Below are 25,974 nucleotides of genomic sequence, written 5' to 3'. Positions count from 1 at the left end.
CCCCCACCCCCACACACACACACACCCACAGCGCCTCTGGTTATCAGCAGTAAATAGGAACCCGGTTGTTAATCGATTGGCGGATCGCTTTTCCGGGGGTAATAATCCCTTCCCCCCCCCCAAAAAAAAATAATAATAATTTGGTCACTCAACCCACGGCTGTTTGTGGGGACACCGCTGTGAGCATTTGGCAGCTGCGATTCGCCCACAAAATGCACAGTCACTACACTTTATCCTGTCATGCGCTTTGAGACGTCTCGAAGACGTGATGAGGGGTTGTGTCAAATGCGAGGACGATTATTATTGCGACAGGATTGTGATGATGATGTGTACCCCCCCCCACCCCCTCCCCCCCACCCCCTCCCCTCGCTCCAGGGACGTTGCTGCCGTGATTGCCGCCCAGACTGGTGATGCTCAGGCCGCTCGGCGTCCACCTCTCCACAGAGGAGAATGAATTCGTTGATAACGTGTCGGAGGAACTTCACAACTTCCTGACCCGAAGCAGTCAGGGGCCGCCCAGGTGAGCGAAGCTCCGTGACCCGATTAACACCCCCCCACCCCCCCACCCCCCCACCCCCTTCCACCCTCCCTGATCCCGACCCCTTGGGACGTCCTCCCTACATGAAAGGTGCTACGTAAATGTCATTTGTTGTTGTTTCGGTGGCCCGTGTCATCCGGGGAGTTTCTTTCCCTCAACGTCTCTCTCTCCATTGCTGTCTCCCTCCCTTCCCTCCCTCTCCCACCTTCCCTCCCTCCCTCTCCCTCCCTCTCCCTCTCTCTCCAGTGTCCTGCTATTCCCGCCCCTGACCAGCCGGTTGCGGTTCCTGATCCATCGCCTTGTGGAGGAGACGGTGTCGCTGAGCAGTTTCTCAGTGGGAGCCGGAGCTCAGAGGAGGACAGCGGTGTGTCTGTCTGACCTCAGGTGGGGCTGGGCTGCGGTGGGGGAAAGGCGCGTGCACACGTGAGAGTGTGTGGGTGTGTGTGACTTGACAATGCGTGCATGTGTGACTTCAGTGTGCGCATGTATGTGTGTGTTGACTTGAGCATGAGGGTGTACATGTCTGTATATGTACATGTGTCTGAATGTGTGTGCGTGCCTGTATGTGTGCGCGTGTCTGTATGTGTGCAGGTGTGTGTGTATGTGCGGGTGCGTGTGTATGTGTGGGTGTGTGTATACGTGTATGTGCGCATGTGTTTGTGTCTATTTGCGCGTGTGTAAGTGAGTTTGCGCGTGTGTAAGTGCGCATGTCAGTGTGTGAATGTGTGTCTGCGAGTGTGTGTGCAAGTATGAGTCTGTGTATTCATGTGAGTGTGTGCATGTCAGTGTGTGTCAATATGGAGTGCGTGTGCATGTGTGTGTTTGTGCGTGTATAAGTGTGCGCGTGTCATTGTGAGTGTGTGTTTGTGTGTGAAAGTATATATTCATGTAAGTCTGAGAGTATCTGTGTGTGTGAGTTTGCGCCTGTGTGCGTGCGCGTGTCTGTGTCTGTGAGTGTGTACCTGGTGTGTTTATGCCAGTCTGGGTGACTGATTGCCTTGTGGTATGTTTGCCCAGGTTGCCCCCTCCTCTGGCAGAGCAGCCTGGCCTGAGCTATAGGGGTGGGGGGAGGAGGGGAGGGGGTCAAAGCCCCCGGCCCTGCCCAACCCTCGCTGGTCAACCTGGGAACCAAGGACGTCCAGGCAGTGGGAAAGGCCGGAAGAAGCCGGATCGAGCTCTCTACGTCCCTAGGGCTCAGCAGGGGAGAGGAACAAAGTGGGGGCGCCGAGAGAGAGAGGGACTGTGTGAGGGGGAGACAGCCCTGGGACCCCCGCCCCACTACCCCCACCGGGGGGCTGCAGCACAGACTGAAGAGGAGAGCACCAAGCGGGCAGCTCCGGGGGGAGAGAGAGACCAAGCCGCCGTGGAGGATTTGGGTGAAGATAAACGTGAAGATAAAGAGCAGCGGGAAAAAGAGGGGTCCGGCGGGGGGGCTGGGGATACTGAGGAGCCGTTGGGAACCACGGATACGATAAATAGTAAGCACGAGGATCGTGAGGCATCCATCCCAAAGGTCCCCGCCCAGAACACAGACCCCCAGCACCAGCAGGAGCCCGAGCCGGAGCCCGCCAGGCCTGAGGGTGGGGAGCACACAGCGGGGATCACTGGAGGTGAAGTGGGAGAGAGCTGCAGCCCCTCAGACCCCGCGGTGCCCCCTGATCGGGCTGGGACACAAGCCTCATACCCCCCGAAGTCAGGCCCACCCAGCGCTGACTTACTGCAGGAGGTAAGGTTCTGGGGTGAGAGGGGGGGGGGAGTGGGTGGATGGGGCGGTTGTTCCTCTCGGATGTCAAGGAATCGGGGAAAAAGTAACATGTTAAACACCTGGAACTCCATCCCACTGCCCCTCCGCCTCGCCCCCTCCCTCGCCTCTTTCAAGGCCTGTCTCAAGACCTTCCTCTTCGACCAGCAGCGCCGTCGGTCACCCTCCTACTCCCTGCCCTCCCCCCCTTCCTGATCCCAGTCACCTGCTCGGGTGTGGATCCCTCAGGTCCAGCGCCTTGGGCCATCCTCCTAACATGACAGGCTCCGTGTAAACGTAACATGTTGTTGTTGTTGTTGTTGATAGCTGTCAGCCTGTGTGCGGGAGCCTGGGTTCAGTATTGCGGAGATGCTCCATGATTACTCGAGCCCGCAGTGGGCTCCACCCGACCTGGCCGGCCCCGCCTTCACCCACATCCTGGAGATCCATGACTTCCCCGCGGAGCTGGGGGAGGAGAGCATCCATGCCGCCTTCACAGCGTTTCGGTACGTGGGGAACGTCGCCCTCGCTCGCGGAACGGAAACGTCACGTGTGTTCTACTGCAAAGGTCGTCTGGATTCTCTCTCCGGGGTGGGGGGCTGTGGGGGGCACGGAGGGAGATCTCCGTGGAGCTGAACTGGCTCCACAGTGACCTGCCTGGCAATGGAATATGGGAATCGAGCCCCCGATCAGTGCCGGTCTCGAGCCCCCGGTTCCTGAGCCAGGAGGGGCCGCGGTATCCCAGGGCACTCACTGCTGATGGCAGCACAGCCCGGCCCGGCTCATCGGCAGGACCTGGAAGGGCCGACCAGTCACTGGGGGCCGGGAATCCTCCCCCTCAGCTCCTGGTAATCCTGCAGCCAAAGCCCTAACTAACGGGGAGGGGGAGTCCTAGCTGGACAAGCAGCGGGAAAGCTCGGCCAGACAGTGATGCCAATGGCCAAGCTATGTGTGGGTTTGGCTGGTTAGATTCCAACTCACATCTGGGCTCCCCCAAGCCTTGGCTCTCGCCAACCTGCGCCTAATACTCTCCAGAATTAGGTAAGCAGAAGGCGTCCCTCCAGGGAGAGAGAGAGGGGGAGAGAGCGCATTCCATCCTAACAATCTATCTCTGGGATTTCCATGTGTAAGCGCTGGAATTCTCAGCTTGAGTTTGGAGACTCTTAAGCAACAGTGATAATTTGGTCACTTAACCCACGACTGTCTGTGGGGATGCTGCTGTGCGCAATTCGCTGCTGGGTTTCGCCCGCAAGATATACAGTCACTACACTTGACAGTATATTCTGTGAAGCGCTTTGAGACGTCTTGAAGACGCGATAAGGCGATATATAAAATGCAAGGATTATTATCACTGGGCTGGGCGCTGGAGAGAGGCTGTGACCGGGGAGGTGGAGGGGGGAATGGCCTGTCCACCCAAACCCCTGTTGTGAACCAGTGCTACTGGGCAGCTCTGGAGAAAGGCCTTTGTCTGACCAACACCTCCGGTGGAGACCACAACTGATGGTCAGTCAGCCTGGTTGTGGGGGTGTCTGAATGTGTTGAGCAATTCATTAGGAGCTGTGAGTATGTGTCGGTGCTGACTGTGACCTGAGTGAGAGGTGTGTCGGCGGCTGTGTGGCTGTTTACAGCACATAATGACACTGTTTTCTCTAACGCAGTGAGCGAGGCTTCAGACTGGAGTGGGTGGATGAGGGTCACATCTTGGCTTTGTTCTCCAGCCCAGAGTCAGGTGAGTGAGTGAACATCAAGGCTCTTGTCAGGCTGCCAACACGCAGGCGCTGTGTAGACACAAGTTATTGTCATTATTGATGTTTGCTGTTGTGGAGTCCTGTAGCTCAGTGGTTAGAGCGTTGTGACCTGGGTTCGATTCCCAGGCAGGTCAAAACATTACTTTCCCTTACTCCACACACGCGCCTCTTTTTACTGAGCAGTAAGTAGGAACCCGGTTGTTGGTCAATTGGTGGATCGCTTTTCTCGAGGTGAATAATCCTTTCAAAAAAAATTATGATAATTTGGTCGCTCAAGTCATGACTGTTTGTGGGACGCTGCTGTACTCAACGCGTTTCCCCCACAAAATAATCACTCAATCCAAGCTCTGACTGTGAGGAGATGCTGGATTTCTTTGAGTCCTAAATTGAGGGGATCCACTCAGCTGCCTCCAACCTCCACTCCCTCCCCTTTCCCCCCCACACTCCGACCCCTACCCATCCCTCCCTCCACATCTTCAAACCTGTCTCCCTCTCCTCTCACATCGCCACCACATGCAGCATGAAACCCACCACCTGCTCCCCATCCCCACCCCTCTCCTTACCTCTCAGCTCCACCTCCTCACCCCTCTACTCTCCAACACCATCAATCTCTCCCTTTCATCTGGCACCGTTCCCACCCCCCTAAAAACAGCTATAAAACAGCACCTCCATCCTGAAAAAACCTTCCCTGGACCTATCCCTATTTTCTACCTAACGGCCCATCTCCAACCTCCCTTTTCTTTCCAAGGTCCTTGAAAGAGTCATTGCTTCCCAGCTTTGTTCCTTCCTCTCCTACTTCACGCCCCACATGAGCCCCTCCAATCTGTGCTCACAGCACAGAAACTGCTCTGGTCAAGGTAACAAACAACATTTTGTCCCTGTGTGACCAGGGCTCCCTCTGTCTCCTCGTCCTCCTCGACCTCTCTATTGCCTTCCACACCGTTGACAACTCCATCCTCCTCTATCGCCTCTTCTCTCACCTCCAACTTCAAGATTCTGTCCTTCAGTGGTTCAGGTCTTAGCTCTCACACCGTCTCCAATTTGTTTCTGCCAACGGTTTCTCTGGGACGTCGTCCTGATGTGAAAGGCGCTTTACAAATATAATTTTGTTGCTGTTGTTGTTTATGGTGTATCCCGTGAAGCGCTTTGAAATGTCTGGAAGACATGATAGGGCGCTGTATCAAATGCAGGGAATATTGTTGTTGTTTTTGTGGCACGTGTTTACCCACTGGTTTGGTCACTGACCCGAGCACTTTGTTTCCCAGCCAGTGAAGCCTTGAGCATCAGCCACGAGCAGCTGAAGACTCGGCCCCTGTGTCAGGCGAGCCAAGCCTCCCAGGCCAAAGCCATCAAGCGAGCAGGTAAGGCAGGAGGAGCCGACCAGGACGGCACTGGGGTGGTGGGGGTCTATGTTACCTGTTGTTCTGGTGATCAATCAGAGACTTGGTCCTCTCTGCTCCGCGGTGTCCATTTGTGTGTCTGACACCCACACGTGACTCTTCCCTCCACAAGCTACAGATCATCCAGAACTCTGCAGCCCGTGTCCTCTCCCGCACCAGCTCCGTGACCTCATCACCCCCACCCTCGCCGGCCCGGCTTCACTGGCTCCCAATCCCCCAGAGGATAAAATTCAAAATCCTCGCCCTCGTCTTCAAAGCCCTCCATGGCCTCGTCCCCTCCTCACCTCTGTGACCTCCTGATCCCCCAATCAACCTCTTGCTCAGTTCCAACTCCCTGACTGTCCGGCACTCGGGGACGTCCTCCCGATGTGAAAGGCGCTGAAATGTCATTTTGTATTGTATTGTATTGTCACTCTGTGTTTCCTGTAGAATTCCTGCAGCCGGTGAGAGATCGCCCGCGCACTGACACGCTGCTCGCCCACAGGCTGGTGTCCAGGGCTCTGGGGCTGGAGGCCACGGAGAGCAAAGAGCCCCCCCAGCCCCATGGCCACAGCAGCGGGAAGGACCCCAGCCCGGTACGTTCCAGCCGCCTCCTCCCTCTCTCCCTCCCTCCCTCCCTCTGTGACCTGCTAACCCCATATCAACCTGTCCGCTCCCTCTACTCAGCGGGCTCCAGCCTGCTCCACGTCCCCCACCTGTCCCACCCCACCATCAGCGGTGGGGCCTTCAGCCTCTCTGCCTCCATCCTCTGGAACTACATCCAACAACAACCGAACGGTTTAACTTCCTCCTTAATGGCCTCCACACACTCACCTCCTTTCTACTGTTCTGTGCGCAAATTGGCTGCTGCATTTCGCCCACAAAATACGCAGTCACTCCACCAACAATATATTTTGTGAAGAGCTTTGAGACGTCTCAACAATGTGATAAGGCGCTATATTAAATGAAAGTTTATTATTATTTATTTCAGGAGTCGGTCAACTCTGATGTATCCTCCAACAAGACTGTCGATTCAGTGGGTGAATAAAAAATATTTATGATCCAACCGGATTCCGTGTCTGTTTGTGGGGGGGTTGGGTATCACTGCGTTTGACCTCAAACTCAAACCTTCCCGTCTGTGGCATTGGGGGCGAATGTTAAAGATCCCCCCCCTCCCACCCATGACGTTATGTGAGACAAGAGAAGGGAGTTTCTCTCCCGGTCAGAGTCCCGGACGACTTTCCCCCAGGATTACTACTAGATCCTGATGTGTCACATTGCCATCAACAAATCCAGGACTCTGCACAAATCGGTCAGTACAAACAAGTACTGAATAGGGTTCAGAGAAATAAACACATACATCAGCAGATTCCTCTGTGCATCCGGCATCAAATGTGTTTATACTCCACAGCCCCCTCCACCCAATCCCCAACCCCCTCCATGTGGAGTCCTGTAGCTCAGTGGTTAGAGCACTCGCTTTGCAAGTGAGAGACCTGAGTTCAATTCCAGGCAGAGGGCGAAACCTTGGGCAAGTTTCCTTACTCCACACAGAGCCTAATAATAATCCTCCAAAACCAAAAACAATAATAAATTGGTCATTTTCAATCTACGACTGTTTGTGGGACATTGCTGTGCGCAATTGACTGTCGCGTTCGCCCACAAATATACAGTCAATTCACTTTACAGTATACCGTACAGGCGAGATAGGGAAAAGCTGTTTCCGCTGGTAGGTGTGTCTGTGACGTGTGGTCACAGTCTTAAGATATCTACCAAAAGAAGCCGAGGGGAGGTTAGAAGAAATGTTTTCACTCAGCGAGTTGTTGGAATTTGGAATGATCCGCCCGAAAGGGCAGTGAAGTCCGATTCGATAACAGCTTTTAAGAGAGAACTGGACAGGTATCTGAGGAAGACGGGTTTGCAGTGTTATGGGGAGAAAGCTGGTGATTGGGGTTAATAAAAGTCAAAGAGCCGCACAGACTCGATGGGCCGAATGGCCTCCTTCTGTGCCGTAACATTCTATGATTCTATGATATTCCATGAAACTGTTTTGAGGCGACTCAATGACATGATAAGGCGTGATATCAAATGCAAGGATTACCATATTATTATTTTTGTTGATTCCAACCATCAATCTCTTATCTTTATCTGAACTTCAGAAATTTGATGGCGTGGAGTGAGATGTTAGGAAAGTTCCTAACAACTTTGTGGCGTTTTTTTTTTTTACGGATTCCCAATCAGGGTCTCTTCAAAACAAATTCTGATAATAAATCGATCCGTCGTGTGCCATCGGCCGCCGTGTTTCGCCCACAAAATATATAGTCAATTCACTTCACAGTATATCCCGGAAAGCGCTTTGAGACGTCTGGAAGACGGGATCAGGCGCCGTATCAAATGCGAGGATTATTATTATTATTCCCACGTGTCGGTGGCAATCTCAGTGGGAGTTGTTGTTGGAAGTGATGGGTATCAGACACTGCGTTGACCAAAACATGTTTATTAAAGTGTCAGCAGTGTGTGTGCAGCTGCTGTGTGGGGCGGTGACCACAGGAGGGCGCTGGGTCCCCCCCCACTGGGTGTGAGGTGGTCAGCGAGAGCCGTTATCATAGAGACACAGCGCCCTCCTGTGGCCACCGCCCCACACAGCAGCCGCACACGCATTTCACCCGACGGCAGTGTGTGCTGTTGCCACCGGAGGGCGCTCTCGCCATTGTAATTTTGCTGCGGGTGTTGTGTGTGGCGCTGCTGCTCTGTGCGGTGGTGGCCACAAGGAGGCGCTGTGTCTCGTTATACTGTGCACAGTGGGGGATGAAAACATTGGCCCAAATGGCTGTTGATCCTTTTGACGGGGAGGAGGGGGGGAGGAGGGGAGGGGGGGGAGGGGGGGGAGGGGGAGGGGGGGAGGATGGGGGGAGGGGGGGAGGAGGGGAGGAGGGGAGGGGGGGAGGAGGAGGGGGGAGGGGGGAGGAGGGGGGGGAGGATGGGGGAGGGGCGGAGGGGAGGAGGGGGGGGAGGAGGGGGCGGAGGGGAGGAGGTGGGGGGGGAGGGGGAGGAGGGGAGGAGGTGGGGGGGAGGGGGAGGAGGGGGGAGGGGCGGAGGGGAGGAGGGGGGGGAGGATGGGGGAAGGGGGCTGTTGGAGTGAGATGTTGGTGCTGGTAATGAGGGAGTTTGAGGCCAAAACCGCGACAACAACAGATTGTATTTATTTCTGTGACGATGCGGCGCCTTTGACTACAGCTCCCACAAGCCATTGCGGGCGCGCGCGCACTTGGGAAGCGGCGGCGGCGGTGGGGGAGGGGGGGAGAGGGGGGGAGGGGGGGGGGAGGGGGAGGGGCGATGACGTGGAGAGACGTGTCGCAAAGTGAGCGAGTGAGTGCCGTCGAGCGGGGTCGGGCTGCGGGTTGTCAGGGCGACGGGCGGACGGTTGAGGAGCCGAGCGCGAGGCGGGTGATACCGGAGGCGACAGCGGCTCCGGGGGCGACACTGTGAGTGAGTGTGTGAGGGGGGGAGCGGCGGCTTGTGGTGAAGTGCTTTATGTTGGGGGGGTAATGGCTCCCGGTACAGGGCGGGGGGGGGAGGGGGGGACGGTCTGTCAGTCAGTCAGTCCCCCCCTCCCCCCCCGTGTCCTGGCGGTGTTTGATTGCCGGTGAGTTCGGCGGCTAATCAAACGCGATAATAAGGAGAGGGGGAGGGGGCCAATCAGGTGGGACTCGATCACTGGGGCCAATCAGGTGGGACTCGATCACTGGGGCCAATCAGGTGGGACTCGATCACTGGGGCCAATCAGGTGGTACTCGATCACTGGGGCCAATCAGGTGGGACTCGATCACTGGGCCAATCAGATGGGACTCGAACACTGGGGCCAATCAGGTGGGCTCGATCACTGGGGCCAATCAGGTGGGGCTCGATCACTGGGGCCAATCAGGTGGGGCTCGATCACTGGGGCCAATCAGGTGGTACTCGATCACTGGGGCCAATCAGGTGGTACTCGATCACTGGGGCCATCGTGTGGGGTTCGATCACTGGGGACCAATCAGGTGGGACTCGATCACTGGGGACCAATCAGGTGGTACTCGATCACTGGGGACCAATCAGGTGGGACTCGATCACTGGGGACCAATCGTGTGGGGTTCGATCACTGGGGACCAATCGTGTGGGGTTCGATCACTGGGGGTCAATCGGGTGGGACTCGATCACTGGGGACCAATCAGGTGGGGTTCGATCACTGGGGACCAATCGTGTGGGGTTCGATCACTGGGGGTCAATCAGGTGGGACTCGATCACTGGGGACCGATCGGGTGGGACTCGATCACTGGGGACCAATCAGGTGGGGCTCGATCACTGGGGCCAATCAGGTGGGACTCGATCACTGGGGCCAATCAGGTGGGGCTCGATCACTGGGGCCAATCAGGTGGTACTCGATCACTGGGGACCAATCAGGTGGTACTCGATCACTGGGGCCAATCAGGTGGTACTCGATCACTGGGGACCAATCAGGTGGGACTCGATCACTGGGGACCAATCAGGTGGTACTCGATCACTGGGGACCAATCAGGTGGGACTCGATCACTGGGGACCAATCGTGTGGGGTTCGATCACTGGGGACCAATCGTGTGGGGTTCGATCACTGGGGACCAATCGGGTGGGACTCGATCACTGGGGACCAATCGTGTGGGGTTCGATCACTGGGGACCAATCGTGTGGGGTTCGATCACTGGGGGTCAATCAGGTGGGACTCGATCACTGGGGACCAATCGGGTGGGACTCGATCACTGGGGACCAATCAGGTGGGACTCGATCACTGGGGACCGATCGGGTGGGACTCGATCACTGGGGACCAATCAGGTGGATTGGGTTCGGACACTGTTGATTTGCACAGTGCCCCTCACACGGGAGCACTTGGCACTGGGGGAGTAAACACCGGGGAGGGGGGACTGTAGGAACAGGTCGAAGAGGAAGGTCTTCAGGCGCAACCTGAAAATGTGGACGGAGGGTCAAGCGGAGGGATAGAGAGAGTGTTCCAGAGTTTTGGAGTGCAGTGGCTGAAAGTGCGGCTCCTGATGGGTGGAGCGGAGGGCACAACAATAATAATAATAATAATAATAATAATCCTCGCATTTGATAGAGCGCTTTTCACGTCGGGAGGAAGTGAGTCCCAAAGCGCTTCACAGAACACACTATAAAGTGAATTGACTGTATATTTGTGGGCGAACGCGGCAATTGCGCACAGCAATGTCCCACAAACAGTCGTGGATTGAAAATGACCAATTTATTATTGTTTTTGGTTTTGGAGGATTATTATTAGGCTCTGTGTGGAGTAAGGAAACTTGCCCGAGGTTTCGCCCTCTGCCGGGGATTGAACTCAGGTCTCTCACTTGCAAAGCGAGTGCTCTAACCACTGAGCTACAGGACCCAAGGGACATGCAGGTGACTGGCTGGAGCAGTGGTAGAGTTATAAGGTAGTTGTGAGAAGAGCGAATGGTACAGGACGGTGAAGCTCCCAAACCCAGGCCAACATACCATTGTTACGCTGCCCGCCGAGGGGGGCGTTCAGTTTGTGAGCAGCCATCAGAGGAAGGGTTGGTTGACAGGATTACTCACGATGCTGCGCTTGCGCAACTGGTCAGGAGCATTCACTCCCGGGCGTGTTCTGTGATTCATGTGGAAACATAGCCGCCAAGTCTGTAACTAAGAAGGATCCACTGTGACATCTTGCTTAGGGTGTGAGTCAGTGCGTTATACTGTTAATCACATGTGACACGTGGCAGAGTGGAATGGGCGAAGTGCAGTTTCATAGATCTGCAACGTAAAGATCAACAGTAGTTGACTGTTAATTTTTTATATTGTGGAGTTGAGAAATGATCCCCTTTGAACAGGTAAATCAGTCTCGGCTTTCCTGTAGCGTTCCTTGAGTCCTAATATTGAATACGTTTGAATGGGTTGTCAAATTACTGTTGTTTTTCACAGCAATAATAAAAGGGAGGGGTAGAGGGGGTGTGCGGGTTTGGAGAAACTCAAGGTTATTTGCAAAGTTTGTAGTTTAATTTAATGAAATACTTCAACTTAAAAGATTTCACTTCCATCGAAAAGAGACGCTGCCCTGATTGCTCAGTAGCCTGGAATTGCTTAGGGCAAGAAAGCTTGATGTCTGCACACGCATGAGCGCACGTAATCACGCATGTTTGCATGTGACGAGCAATTGGGTTTTTAATGCAATACAGTTTCATCTCTTAATTTTGTAACGCCACAGTCATTACTTTGCAGTAAATCATGTGAGGCGCTTTTTCCCTAACATGAAAGGTGCCGTTATCAGATGTAAGGACTATTATTGTTGTTGAGTTCATTGTGATTTTCTTGTTGTCTTGTCGGAACAGACCCACCATGTCTCTCTGCCAGCCCTCCGCACTGTGCGGGTTGTATCCACGTGGATTCAGTAAGAACAAATCCGGATTTCCCTTTACACCGTGATCAGAGTTGTTTTCACCATGGGAAGGTAAGCCATTCCAGGACTTACACATTTCGGCACTAAAGGTATAATGTTAACAAACGGATTGTTTTAGCATGGCTCCTTGCGTCTTCACCGCCTCTCCAGTAATCCACAGTCTGTAAGGATCTCTATGCAGGGCAAGGCTTCTAGATTTTAACGCCATCAACAAATAATATTGAGATGTGTGAATGTGTTCCCTCCACAAATACTATGTCTCTTACTTGCAAATCGCTTACATTTGTGTATTCTCACCATATTTAGCACTGAAATGTGTCAAAGAGTGTTTCACAGGATTTACTGCAAAGTAGAGTGAGTGTACGTACTTTGTGGCCGATATTTAGCATGTTGTAGCATTGAAATGTATCAAACCGCTTCGCGGGTCATCATGATTAATTCACTGCCGTTAAAATAAAATAATACTGCATCTTTGTGAAAACCTGACTGTGGTTCCTCTCTTCCACAGACTGTGCATCTCCTGTCTGTTCCCCGCCTCGTGGCATTTCAGTGTGTCTCCTGCTGCCTGCCCCCGTCCCCTCAACACCACTTTCCGACAGCTTGTGGTGATTGCCTTTTTCACACTCACAATCTTCCTGTTGTATATTTTGCTGGTCTTCGATAGGAATCGATGGGGACGTTTGTATAAGGACAAAGGGAACAGGTACAGCAACAACAACTTGCACGTGTATAAACAATCTTCTTCATGTTGAATAACGTCTCAGAACGCTTCAGAATGTGGGGGGATGGGTGCGAAGCCGGGAGAGTAGAGGGGGAGAGTTAATGCTAAAGAGCTAAGTTTTAAGGCGTGGTGAGGGAGGAAGGCAAGATGGCATGTGTCCAGCATATCCTGAAGGATTGTCAACTAGAACGGGTGACTGGTAGAAACTCCCCTCCTCTTTTTGGTTTGGCAGGTACTCTACCAAAGTGACAGATACGGAAGCCACAGATGTAAATAATCCTTATTTAAACTACGGTATTGTGATAGACTGCGGCAGCAGCGGCTCCAGACTGTTTGTGTATTGCTGGCCAAGGCACAATGGGAATCCGCATGACTTGTTGGATATCAAGCAAATGAGGGACATAAACCGACAGCCTGTGGTGATGAAAATCAAGCCAGGTGAGACTGCCAGCGCCAGGTGAGACTGGTAGCGCCAGGTGAGACTCGTAGGGCCAGATGAGTTTGCTAGTTCCATGACAGCAGACGCTGCTGTTTGGTTATAATAATAATCCTTGCATTTGTTACAGCGCCTCATCTCGTCTTTGAGACATTTCAAAGCACTTCACAGAATATATTGTAAAGTGCAGTGACTGTGTATTTTGTAGGCGAAACGCAGCATCAAATTGCCACAAACAGTCATGGATTGAGTGACCAAATTATTATTTTATTTATTTGAAAAGCGATCTGCCAATCGACTAACAACCAGGTTCCTACTTACCGCTAAGTAAGCAGAAGAGCGTAGAGTAAGGAAACTTGCTTAAGGTTTAACCCTGGCCCGGGAATCAAACCCAGGACTTATCGCTTGCAAAGCAACTGCTCTAACCAATACGCTTCAGGACTCCATATTTGATTTGATTAAAATAAGCGCCACTTCATTTTAGGAAGGAATGTACTAATAAAAATAATAATCTGTGCATTTGATAGAGCACCTATATAACGTTGAAACTTTTCAAAACGATGAGTGCTGGACTGAGCTTTTGAAAGTGTATAAGCAGTTGTGTTTCTCTTGTGTGATTTTCTTTCCCCCCATTTTACTCTGCAGGTATTTCAGAGCTGGCTACCAGTCCGGAAAAGGCCAGTGACTACATCACTCCTCTCCTCACCTTCGCTGCAGAAAATATCCCTCCGTCTAAACACAAGGAGACACCATTGTACATCATGTGCACTGCAGGAATGCGCATCTTACCAGAGAAGTAATGAATGCCATCTTGCCCACTTGTTCATAATGCCCAAGGCAATGTGAACCCAACGGAGAAATGAATAAAGTGATCAGCAGTTGCCCTCATTTACTGTCAATAACCTTTACCTTTTTAATTCAATACCTACAACATAAAAACAATATGCTTTACTGTGAATCCCAATGTGAAAGGCACTTTTATCAAATGTAAGGACTATTATTATTATTAATAACATCCTGAAGCACTGCATGGATAACTGCTGTAAACCCAGTCACTGTGTTTGTAGTCAACATGATAACCAATTTGCTCAAAGCCACTCAAAGCACATTTTGAGGGAGAATTATGGAGAGGAGCTGTTCATCTAATCTGTGGGACAATCTGCCTTCCCACTTTGTATCTATACTGTGCTTTAAAGTTACTCGTCACTGACCACCTGGTTCTGTTCACAGCCAGCAAAGCGCCATCCTGGAGGACCTCCGCACAGACATCCCCCTACACTTTGATTTCCTTTTCTCCGACTCACACACAGAAGTCATTTCAGGCAAGCAAGAAGGTACGTGTACTGTGTTTTCAGCAGTAGAATTAAAACAACACAGACAGAAGCCATGCGTGTGATAAAGTGTATGTAACGTCTTGCGTTCTTGCATTCGCTGCTCAAAAAATGCCTTTGTGTTTTGCAATGTCCTCCCAATGCAAAATACAACAACAACTTGCATTTATATAGTGGCCTTCATGGGGAGCAGGGGGCAGCATCTTGGAATGCTTAACAATGGCAGAGCCTGACGTCGAGCTGGGTGGGGGGGGAGGGAGGAGGGAGGTGACCATAAATACGGTCGAAGAGGAAGGTCTTCAGTCATGATGTAAAAGGGGGGAAGGTAGAGGGATTGGGGAGAGAGTTCTAAAACTTCCGGGTGTAGTTCCTGTAAGTGCAGCCACCAATGGCAAGCACAGAAAATGTTCTAGATAAAGTGTAGATGTTATTACTGTATTGTATTTTTAAGAAGTCACCCTGTTGATACAGTGTCAGGTGCCTATTAGTACAGACACTCTTTCAAACAATTTGCTGTTCAAGTATTTGTGTGTTTATTGCAAGGATTAGATGTTTGTTTCTGAATGAATAATTGTAACCGTTGTTTAGGAGTATACGCGTGGATTGGAATCAATTTTGTCCTGGGACGCTTCAATCACATAAACGATGGTAAGCAGTGTTCACAATGTTTGCGGGGTGTGTGGTAACGCTTCTCTTAACCCAGCAGCAACAACAACTTGCATTTACACAGTACCCCTCACACAGGGTAGCTAGCATCCCAGAGCGCTTGACAGTGGCGGAGCACAACACTGATTTGGGGGAAGGTGATCGTAGGCACGGATGAAGAGGAAGGTCTTCAGGCATGACCTGAAATTGGGGAAGGAGGGGTCCAGGCAGAGGGATAGAGGGGGAATGTTCCTGTAAAGCACTGTCACGTCCTCATAGTGAATTCATGTGAACAAAGCTTTGCTATTTTTACGTCTGATTTTTGTGTACAGGGCCAGATATCGCGACGTTTCTTAATAGATTGCAACTTATAGCACCTTCCCACGAGGTCTCAAAGCGCTTCACTAGAGGTATACTGTATACTGTGAGTGGAATGATGGTGTGTTTTGTAGGCAAGTTCAGAAGCCGGTTGCACAGAAACGTCCCACAAACAGCCGCTGTTAAAAGACTGAGTGAATGCAATCTTATGCTTGTGTTTTGATGAATTCCCACAGGCGAGCATGCTGTGGTGGAGGTGAACATGCCTGGCACTGCGACCCAGGAGGCTATTGTTCGCAAGAGGACAGCAGGTGTTTTGGACATGGGAGGGGTGTCTACTCAGCTAGCCTATGAAGTCCCCCAAACTGTAAGCTTTGCCTCATCGCAACAGGTTATTATCTGTCCAGCCTTTTTTTTATATATACTTTCTTTGGTTTATCTTCGGTCTCGCATTTGTTCTGGTGTTATTTTTACTTTTAGTTGGATATTTTTGGCAAATTGAAGCAGACTTGTTTTTTCTCTCATGTTGTGCTGCTGCTTTTACGAATCTTTTCCAGATGATATTTTCTGGCCTGAGTTACACTCTTCCCACCGCCCCCCCACCACCCCCTGCCATAGCAGATATGAAGTTTTACCATTTGGGGGCAATGGGGAGGGTGTATCCTCGTATTTACTCTCTGAATCTTCGTCACACAGCATCAACCTTGCTAACCTGCATCTCCTACGTCCTTTTCACTATCTTTCGCTCATTATCTGAGTCACTTCTTAATGCAATGTGTATTCATCTGCTAAAGTTCAGGAATCATTTCCAAAACTCCCCACCCCCCCCCCACCCCGCGCTGCCCCCGTCACCAGTGTACGGATTAGCGTGAGGATGTTTGCATTAAAATACGTCTAAACAAAGAGAAAAAGATGGTTGTGGGAATACCATTGGGTGCCTGACAAAATAATTCATAATAATAATAAGCCTCACATTTGATATAGCGCCTTATCGTATCATTGAGTCATCTCAAAGCGCTTCACGGAATTTACTGTACAACAACAACTTGTATTTATATAGTGCCCTGCATGCCGGACTGTGTTGTGTGGGCAAAACGCAGCAGCTAATTGCGCACTAGTGTCCCATAGCCAGAGCTCAGGTTTTGGAGGGAAGTGGGGGAGCTGAGTTCAATTTTTCTGTCGGTCGTCAGTGTGTGTAATGCTGTGGGAGCACCTTAGGATTGCTGACGTCTCTGCCCATTACTAACCCTTTGCAGGAGGAGGTGGCCAAAAACCTGCTGGCGGAGTTCAACCTGGGTTGTGACGCCCACCAGACAGAGCATGTCTACCGTGTCTATGTCACTACCTTCCTCGGGTTCGGTGGCAACGCAGCCAGACAACGCTATGAGGAACACATCGTCAGTAAAACTGTCCTAGCAAATAGGTAATGTCACCGCTGTTAGCAACAACATAAGAATTGCTAGGTGCAGCTTTGTTTTGTCAGCTGAGTGTCTGACACATGCGGAAACCCATCTGCTTAAGAGTCTGCAAACCAGACTGAGACTTCCATGCATCCCACCTATACATGTAAATCCCAGAGATAAATTGTTGGAATGAAATGCGCGCTCTCTCTTTGTTGGGACGTCTTCCTGATGTGAAAGGCGCTATATAAATGTAATTTTGTTGTTATTGTCTCTCTCTTTCTCCCTGGAGGGACGTATCGTGCTTGCCTAATTCTGGAAAGTACTAGGTGCAGGTTGGCAAGAGCCGAGGCTTGGGGGAAGCCCAATGTGTGCATTAGGGTAACTGCTGGAGTCTAACCAGCTAAAACCACACAGCTTGCCATTGATAGATGAAAGAAGACCAAGGTCCATCTAGTTTGTTTCCACCATCCTGGCAGTTGCATGCATATGTCATGTCCCAAGCTATATATTGTATCCTGAGATATTTCCTAAAAGACATCTATCTAATTTGCTTTTGAAAGAATCAACACTTTCTTCTTCCAATGTCTCCCTAGGGAGCCTGTTCCATACATTTACTACTCGCTCACTGAAATAGTGTTTCTGCAGATTTGTTTTGAATTTACAAGACTGTCTAACCCAACGTTGACAACACAACAACAGCTTGTGCTTATGACGCGCCCCTCTCAGAGCGTTCAACAAAGCCGGAGTTTGACATGGAGCCGGGAATGCAGGGTGCTGTGATACGGCAGTATAGAATAATGGAAATTTCCACCATAAGCAGGCTGTTTGGCACATCGAGTCCTCACTGGCTCTCAGAGCAAGCTGTGCATTGAGTCCCACTCTTGTCTCATGTCGTTTCAAGCCTCTATCCCTCATTATACCTGTCTCCTCTCTTGAAACCTACAATGGACTCTGCCTCTTCTACATTGGCAGAGCATTCCATGTCCCAACAACAACAACTTGCATTTATAAAGTCTTGGATCGCAGAAACAACTCTGTGTGCGGGAAAAAAATTCTCCTAAACTCTCTTTTAGTTCTTCTTATTGAAGTTAGTCAGCACTTTATTTTGTCAATAGGCTATGCTAAGACTCAACGAAACTTGACTTTGACCTACCTCTCTTGCAGCCTGTTGGGGAAGAAGACTGGTTTGACTGAAGACATGCCGTACCTGGATCCTTGCTTGCCTGTGGATTTCCTCGACACCATCCGTCAGGACGGACACACCGTGTATGTGAAGGGATTGGGAGATTTTGACCGGTGCCGTCAAGTCATCGACCCTTTCTTGAACAAAACCAACGGGACGTCAACATCACTGAACGGGGTGTACCAACCTCCGATAGACTACCACAACAGCGAGTTCTACGGCTTCTCTGAGTTCTTTTACTGCACAGAGGACGTCCTGCGTATGGGCGGGGACTACAATGTGGCCAAGTTTAGCAAGGCTGCCAAGGTACTGAAGAGGAATTGACAATTTACCTGCCAAATGTTCATTCAAGTCTAACCAACACCTTATTGCCTGGACGCTGTAAAGGCATCGTAGGTTCCTCAGCAAGGCAGACCCTTTGTGTCTCGTACTGACACTGTCGGGGACCTGCGAAAAGGATTCATTAACTCTGCTGCACTTTTACGTTTAAGATCTACACAGTTGTATCGGTTATTCTGTGTTTAGTGAGTAAGTTGAAGTGTGTTGGCCACCCACTGACACTATTGATTGGGTGGAAGGTGGGGGGGATATGTGGAGGATATACATTCCCACAAAAGGGCAAGGTAGGGCATCTGAACCTCCCTGGATGACTATGAAAATTGGGATTAATATAAAACAGGAAAATGATAAATGTCAGGTCCAAAGTACAGAAAATAATCAAATAGAATATAGAAAGTACAGAGGAGAACTGAAAAAGGAAATAAAGGGGGAAAGGGATTGTATAACAAAAGATTAGTGGGTAACATAAAAGGGAACCCTAATGTATTTTATGAGCATATAAAGAATAAAAGTTTAGTAAAAAAGGTCGGGTGAGTTCAATTAGGCCCCAAAGAGGAAATCTTCTTGTGGAGGCAGAGGGCACGGCTGACGTACTGATGTACTTTGCATCTGTCTTCACAAAAGAAGAGGATGCAGCCAATGCCACAGTATCGGAGGAGAGGGTAGAGAAATTGGATAAGAATAAACTGAGAGGAGGTACTAAAACGGTTGTCAGTGCTCAAGGTAGATAAGTGACTCGGTCCGGATGGGAAATTAGCAGAGGCTCTGGCCACAATCTTTCAATCCTTCTTGGACACCAGAGTAGTGCCAGAGGACTGGAGGGTTGCAAATGTTGCTCCCCTGTACAAAAAGGGCAGAAGGATAAACCCAGGAACTACAGGCCAGTCAGCCTAACGTCAGTAATAGAGAAAACCTAGAGACTATAATCTGGGACAAAATAAATTTTCACTTAGGAAATAGGTTAATAAAAGACAGCCAACATGCGTTTGTTAAAGGCAAATCGTGTCTAACAAATCTGATAGAGAGTTTTTTGATGAAGTAACGGAGAGAGTGGATGAAGGTAGTGCAGTTGATGTAGTTTATGTGGATTTTCAAAAGGGGTTTGATAAAGTGCCAGAAAAGAGACTTGTAAGCAAAATAGAAGCCCACGGTATTAAAAGGGCATGGGTATAGAACTGGCTGGGAGACAGAAAGCAGAGCATGGTGGCAAACGGTTGTTTTTCTGACTGGAGGAAGTGTGCAGCTGTGTCCACCAGGGGTTAGTATTGGGACCACTACCAGGAAAAGTAGTAAACAGTGAGGAGGATAGCAGCAGACTGCAAGAGGACAAAGACAGACTGCTAAAATGGGCAGCCACGTGGCAGATGACATTTCATGTGGAGAAATGCAAAGTGATGAGGAGAGGCAATATAAGATGATGGTACAATCTTAAAGGAGTTGAACGAACAGAGAGATCTGGGCATTCATATAAGTAAATCTTTGAAGGTGGCAGGACAGGTAGATAAAGCTGTTAAAAAAGCATTCGGGATACTAGGCTTCATAAATAGGGCATAAAATACAAAAGTCAGGAAGTTATGATGAACCTTTATATAAAACACTAGGTCTCAGCTAGAGACTGTGTTCAGTTCTGGGCATCACACGTTAGGAAGGAGGTCATGGTAACACCAACAACTTGCACTCATATAGCGCCCTCCATGCAAGGTAGCGTCTCAGAGCGCTTAGCAGTGGTGGAGCCTGGCTCCGAGCTGGAGGGGGGAGATGGCGTAAGCACAGTCGAACAGGAAAGTCTTCAGGCGGGACTTGAAAAAGAGGAGAGAGGGGGCAAGGCATTGGAGAGATATGCAAAGAGATTTACCAGAATGGTACTAGGAATGAGGGACTTCAGTTATGTAGAGAGACTAGAGAAGGTAGGCTTATTCTCCTTGGAGCAGAGGTTGAGAGGAGACTTAGAAGTTTTCAAAATTATGAGGATATTTGATAGGGTGAACAAGGAGAAACTATTTCCACTGGTGAGTGGGTCGGTAACCCGAGGACACCAATTTAAAATAGTTGTTAGAAGAAACAGAGGGGAGGTGAGGAGAAATGTTTTCACACAGCGAGTTGTTGGGATCTGGAATACATTGCCTGAAAGGCTGGTGGAAGCCAATTCGACTTTTAAGAGAGGAATAGATAATTATTTGGGGAGAACAAGTTTGCAGGGCTGTGGGGAGAGAGCGGGGGAGTGGGGTTGATCAGGGCTACGGGGAGAGAGCAGGGGAGTGGGGTTGAACAGGGCTATGGGGAGAGAGCGAGGGAGTAGGGTTGATCAGGGCTGTGGGGAGAGCGCGGGGGAGTGGGGTTGATCAGGGCTATGGGGAGAGTGTGGAGTAATGGGGTTGATCAGGGCTATGGGGAGAGTGTGGGGGAGTGGGGTTGATCAGGGCTATGGGGAGAGAGTGGGGGAGTTGATTTGGCTGACACAGATACGATTGGCCGAATGGCCTCCTTCTGTGCTGCATAATTCTATGATTCTATGAATCTTATCTGAGAGATGGAGATTGGGGGAGGTTTCTGTAGTTGAAGGAGGACATTGAATGTAATGTATCTAAATTTACGGATGACACTAAACTCGGTGGGAGAGTAAACTCTGAGGATGATGCAAAAAGATTGCACCGGGATATAGATAGGCTCGGGGAGTGGGCGAGTAGATGGCAGATGGAATTTAATGTGGGGAAGTGTGAAGTTATTCACCAAGGTAGAAAAAATAGAAAAACAACTTATTTTCTAGAGGGCGAGAGATTAGATAGTGTTAGTGTTCAGAGGGATTTGAGTGTCCTTGTACACCAGTCTCAAAAAGTTAGTTTGCAGGTACAGCAGCAACTAAGGCGAACGGCAGTTTGCATTCTTTGCCAAAGGTTTAGAGTGCAAGAGTAGGGAAGTCTTGCTGCAACTGTATAGGGCTTTGGTGAGACCGCACCGAGAGTATTGTGTGCAGTGTTGGTTTCCTTATTTAAAAAAGGACATACTTGCCCTCGAGGGGGTGCAGCGTAGATTCACTCGGTTAGTTCCTGGGATGAGGGGACTGACCTATGAGGAGAGGCTGAATAAACTCGGGCTGTATTCTCTATAGAGTACAGAAGAATTAGGGGAGATCTTATTGAAACATATAAGATTCTTAAAGGGCTGATAAAGTAGACACTGAGGGTCTGTTTCCCCCGGTAGGAGAATCTATAACCAGGGGTCACAGTCTGAAAATTTTGGAACAGAGTTGAGGAAACATTTCTTCACTCAGAGGGCAGTGACTTTATGGAGTTCACTCCCCAGAAGGGCTGTAGATGTCAGTTCTTGAACATCTTCAAGGCTGAGACTGAGAGATTTTTATAAAATAGAGGGATTAGGGGATATGGGGACAGGGCGGGTAATTAGAGTTAGGTCTGAAGATCAGCCATGATCTAATCAAATGGCGGGCACAGGCTCGAGGGGCCGAATGGCCGACTCCTGCTCCTAATTCTTGTGAACATATGTTTGTGGAAGAAATGGGGTTCATAGAATGAAGGTCTTCATTGTAAAGTGGGTACATCCATTTTCTCAAGAGAGGAAATCTACTCAGTAGAATGCGATAGATCTCGTTGCGTGCTCTTGTTAATGTTAAGACGGTTTTTCGCATGTCCTTGTTTTGTAGGATTATTGTGCAGCGAAATGGACACTGCTGAAGGAACGGTTTGATCGTGGCTTGTACTCCTCTCACGCTGACCTCCACAGATTGAAGTAAGTGGAATAGGATTAGAATGGAGAGTTCCATTGTGGGAGCGAGCACCAGCACAGACACGATGAGGAGAGAGCAGTCAATTGGATTAGACTAGAGAGCTCCAGTGAGGAGTGATCACAGCACAGACACGAAGGGGAGAGAGCAGGGAATGGGGTTAGATAGAGAGCTCCAGTGGGGGAGAGAGCAGCAGCACAGACCAAAGTGGAGCTCAGCGTTAGGGTTGTACCTTTTCTGCTTTACTCTGTCACTGAGAGCTCAATCCAGCACCCAGTTCTTTGAAACATTTCAACGTTATAGGTACTCTTATCAAATGCATGGATTTTTGTTGAGTCCTGTAGTATTATTAAATTAGTTAATGCATTCACCACAATTGAGAGACCTGGATATTATTCCTGGGTAGGGAAATCATAGGCAAGTTTCCTTGCTCCACACACACACACACACACACGTCTCTATTTACTCAGCAGTAAGTAGGAACCTGGTTGTCAGTCGATTGTTGGATAATCCCTTAAAAAAAATCCCACGACTGTTTGTGGGACACTGCTGTGCATTTTGCCCAGTAAAATATACAGTCAATTCACTTTACAATATATCCTGTGAAGCACTTTGAGACGTCTCAAAGACGTGATACGGAGCTGTTATCAAATACAAGGATTATTATTATCGTAACCTGTGCCTGTTATTCTGCCCAGGTACCAGTGTTTCAAATCCGCCTGGATGTTCGAGGTGCTCCATACCGGATTCTCATTCCCCGCAAATTACTCCAATCTGAAGACGGCCCAGCTGGTGTACGAGAAAGAGGTGCAGTGGACACTGGGCGCCATTCTCTACAAAACCCGCTATCTGCCACTGAGGTAAGACGCTTGCCCAGTGGTTGCCCAGTTCTGAGAAGACCATTGTGGCCCACAAACAAATACACATACAAATACACAGTCACTTTCCTCTTCGACCGCGGCTTTAAATAAATGAAAGAAAATAATTAACAAATTGGTCACACAATCTCCGACTGTTTGTGAGTCGCTGTTGTGCACAATTGGCTGCTGTGTTACACCCACAAAATATAAATGAATTTATTTTACAGTATATTCTGTGAAGCGCTTCGAGATATCTCGAAGATGTGATCAGGCGCCATATCAAATGCATATTATTATTAAAGCCACATCCTGTTTTTCCCTAGCTCGACATCAAACATCAAATGCAAGTTATTGGTGATGTGTTTATAGTAAATCCTGCGAAGCGTTTTCTGTGAGACTTTGTCGACATTCTCGGTGCCACATGAACTGGGAGAATATTAAGTGCAGAACCACAGACCAACACAGGCTTACTTCAGCTGACCACAAGATTTGACAATTTGTCACTTCTGCATTTTACTTTAGCATTGCATATTTTCTCAAGGTTAAAAATGTTTCTTTTTTTGTGATTAAAAGAAGAAAGAGACGAACTGCTCTCAACTAAAAGGACTCAAGGCTGTTAGGTTATAGAGATGGATACTCTGTTATTTCAGTGAACGAGTAGAAAATGTATGGAACAGGCTCCCTAGCGAGACAGATGGTGGAAGCAGAAAGTGTTGATTCTTTTGATCAAAAGCAAATGAAATAGATATATTTTAGGTAATAATATCTGCGGATACAGAATATAGTTTATGACATGAGCGAGTGACTACCAGGATGGTGGAAGGCAAACTGGATGGACCTTCGTCTTCTTTCGTCTAGCAATTCTAATGTTCTTATGTAGAAAAGTTGTTGGGAATTCAACGGTTTTGCTTGATGGAGCAGTAAGGTTTCAGAGAGGCCCGTTTCAATAACTCTGTTCACAGATATCAGAGATCCTGTGACCCTGTTGGAAAAGAGAAGGGACGTTTCTCGCAGTCGATAATTCACCCCGCCCCACACCCCACCCACCCCCAAACACAACCTGATAAAATTAGTCACACACCTGTTGACTGGTTGTGGGACCTTATAGGCACTTTATGAGCTGCCAAGTTTGCCCACAAGTCATTAGACTTGACAGAGAGCCCAGTGGGGGAGCCAGAATCAGCACAGATACGATGGGAAGAGAGAGAGAAGAGAGAGAGCAGAGAATGGGATTAGAGTGGAGAGCTCCAGTGGGGGAGTGAGCACCAGCACAGACACGATGGGAAGAGAGAGAGAGAGAGAGCAGGGAATCGACTTACTTGTGAAGCACTTTGAGACATTGCATTTTGACGTGATCAGACACTTATCAAAAAGCCAAGTGCTTCATAACTCTTTGTTCCGCTGTTTACAAAATCCGCACAGGGAAACGGAAACTGCCTTATCCCAGTGACACAGTGAGATTCGGGCTGATTTGACGTGGTGCCACTTGGCGTTTCTCACTCATGTTCTTTCTTTGAAACTCCCCGACAGGGACATTCAGCAAGAAAACTTCAAGGGGAACCACACCCACTGGAGGGGCTTTACCTTCGTCTACAACCACTATTTATTTTTTGTGTGTTTCCTGGTGGTGGTGTTGTCCATCCTCCTCTACCTCTTGAGGTTGCGACGGATTCATCGGAGGGCAGCACAGCACAGTTTGTCATCCGCTGCTATCTGGATCGAAGAGGGGGGTGCAGCTCAATTGACAGAGTCTTGATGGAAATGGGGATGTGATGGTTGGTGGGGGGGGGAGAGAGCGAATGTACAAATGTAAAGAGCTGAAGGACACCTGCTCTGAAACACAGTCCACACGTGGCCATACCCAGGAGCTAAGATGGTTGCCGACTACCTTGTCACCTGTTGCCTGTGTTATTCTCTGTTCAGGATCTTCCCTTATTTGCTCCGAGCGTAACCAATTGTTAAACCTCGCTCTTCCTCAATGTAAATTATCAAATGCAAGGATTATTATTATTATTAAATTCTTCCTCGAAGCAGCGGAAGATGCTCGCCCATACACACATACATTCACGCACACACCAAAGCAGTGATATGCTCCTCTTCCCCCCCCCCCCCGCTGTTTGGGAGAAAACTCTTGATGCTGCTTTGCTGGAGTTTTGGTTGGATGCATCCAGCACAGGGTGGTGGGGGGGTGGGGGGAGTGCATAGCTGACCCTCATTGGAATCTGAAGTAACTGAGACAGGCAACCCCCACCAACCCCCACCCCCCTGCAGTGCTTCAACAGCTGTGCTAACGAAATCTCGGCCGGCAAACACCCTCTTACTCAACCTAATCTCTTAGCGTTGCCTCCGTTCTCCAAGAGGGAGCAATGCAACACGATTCACTGTTTGGTGGTTTTATTTAAACCCACCCACCTCTCTCTCCGGCCCTTCCCACCACCTTCCCTTTGTGGTTCGGCCACAAAATACACAGTTCACTTCAAGTATATTCTGTGAAGCACTTTGAGACGTCTCGAAGACGGGATAAGGCTCTATGCATGTCAAATGCAAGGACTCGGTTACTCCTTCACTTCCCAACTCTGTGGCTTTCTTTCCTTAATTTGTTTTAATTTATTTCCATGGACTCGTGTGAGAGAAATTCCACAGTGTGAGGGATGGCAAAATTAATACACTTTGGACTGAACTGAAGATTGCTGAGATTGTTGTCTCTGCTTTAGTTTTTTGCCTTCCCAATGTGAAGGGTGCTACACCAATGTAATTTGTTGTTCTTAATAAGCGGATTTTGGATACAACTGCTCACTGCTGTAATTTGGGTTCTCGATGATGTCTGATTTGCTTATTTCTGTCGTTGCCCTGTTACCTGTCCAGCTCCTGTTAATCACTACCCTTTACAGAAGCCGGTGTGAATTCTGGTACTCCAGTCACTAGCCCACAGAGGGGAGTGTTGATCTCAGTGCTGTGTACAGACATCCCATTCCAGTCGGCCTCGCGTGCCCGTTCTTTTTTGCTTTCTCCGCACTGGGAGCTTGAGGCCGCTCTGTGATCTGCTGTGTGGACTCGCTCTTTCTGTATGACGGAATTTGCCTCGACAACAAGCAATGGACTTGCATTTTATTCGGCGCCTTTCAAGTCGGGACGACTGTTGTGCAGTGAG

At 49.6% G+C, this 25,974-nt stretch overlaps 2 protein-coding genes across 7 annotated transcripts in view; both read left to right on the top strand.

Moving 5' to 3' along the window:
• r3hcc1 (R3H domain and coiled-coil containing 1) overlaps positions 1 to 6,472 on the top strand; it is an 11,313-nt gene extending 4,841 nt beyond the window's left edge. For all 4 annotated transcript variants that reach the window (XM_042344587.1, XM_042344585.1, XM_042344588.1 and 1 more), the window contains exons 2-9: positions 376 to 520; positions 785 to 922; positions 1,556 to 2,264; positions 2,607 to 2,785; positions 3,938 to 4,008; positions 5,293 to 5,388; positions 5,857 to 6,002; positions 6,398 to 6,472. In XM_042344587.1, the coding sequence (XP_042200521.1) occupies positions 411 to 520; positions 785 to 922; positions 1,556 to 2,264; positions 2,607 to 2,785; positions 3,938 to 4,008; positions 5,293 to 5,388; positions 5,857 to 6,002; positions 6,398 to 6,454 (1,506 nt within the window). In that variant the 5' untranslated portion in view covers positions 376 to 410 and the 3' untranslated portion in view covers positions 6,455 to 6,472. The remainder of the gene's footprint in view (positions 1 to 375; positions 521 to 784; positions 923 to 1,555; positions 2,265 to 2,606; positions 2,786 to 3,937; positions 4,009 to 5,292; positions 5,389 to 5,856; positions 6,003 to 6,397) is intronic.
• Positions 6,473 to 8,728: 2,256 nt separating this feature from the next.
• On the top strand, positions 8,729 to 25,326 carry entpd4 (ectonucleoside triphosphate diphosphohydrolase 4). 3 transcript variants are annotated; one of them, XM_042344584.1, is made up of 13 exons: positions 8,729 to 8,888; positions 11,778 to 11,896; positions 12,354 to 12,548; positions 12,799 to 13,004; positions 13,648 to 13,798; positions 14,233 to 14,336; positions 14,922 to 14,981; positions 15,533 to 15,663; positions 16,553 to 16,719; positions 17,864 to 18,188; positions 21,883 to 21,968; positions 22,662 to 22,823; positions 24,354 to 25,326. In XM_042344584.1, exons 2-13 carry the CDS (start codon positions 11,889 to 11,891, stop codon positions 24,577 to 24,579), a joined length of 1,821 nt encoding a protein of 606 aa, XP_042200518.1. In that variant the 5' UTR covers positions 8,729 to 8,888; positions 11,778 to 11,888; the 3' UTR covers positions 24,580 to 25,326. The 3 variants fall into 3 exon arrangements, with proteins under 3 accessions (XP_042200518.1, XP_042200516.1, XP_042200517.1); XM_042344582.1 differs by having other exon boundaries at positions 15,533 to 15,687; XM_042344583.1 differs by having other exon boundaries at positions 8,729 to 8,892; positions 15,533 to 15,687.
• The last annotated feature ends 648 nt before the right edge of the window (positions 25,327 to 25,974 follow it).

This window comes from Callorhinchus milii, unplaced genomic scaffold (assembly GCF_018977255.1).
Source record: "Callorhinchus milii isolate IMCB2004 unplaced genomic scaffold, IMCB_Cmil_1.0 Scaffold28, whole genome shotgun sequence".
NCBI classification, from domain to species: Eukaryota; Metazoa; Chordata; class Chondrichthyes; order Chimaeriformes; family Callorhinchidae; genus Callorhinchus; species Callorhinchus milii.
Note: the sequence above shows the minus strand (reverse complement) of the source record. Positions and strands in the feature narration are given on the sequence as shown.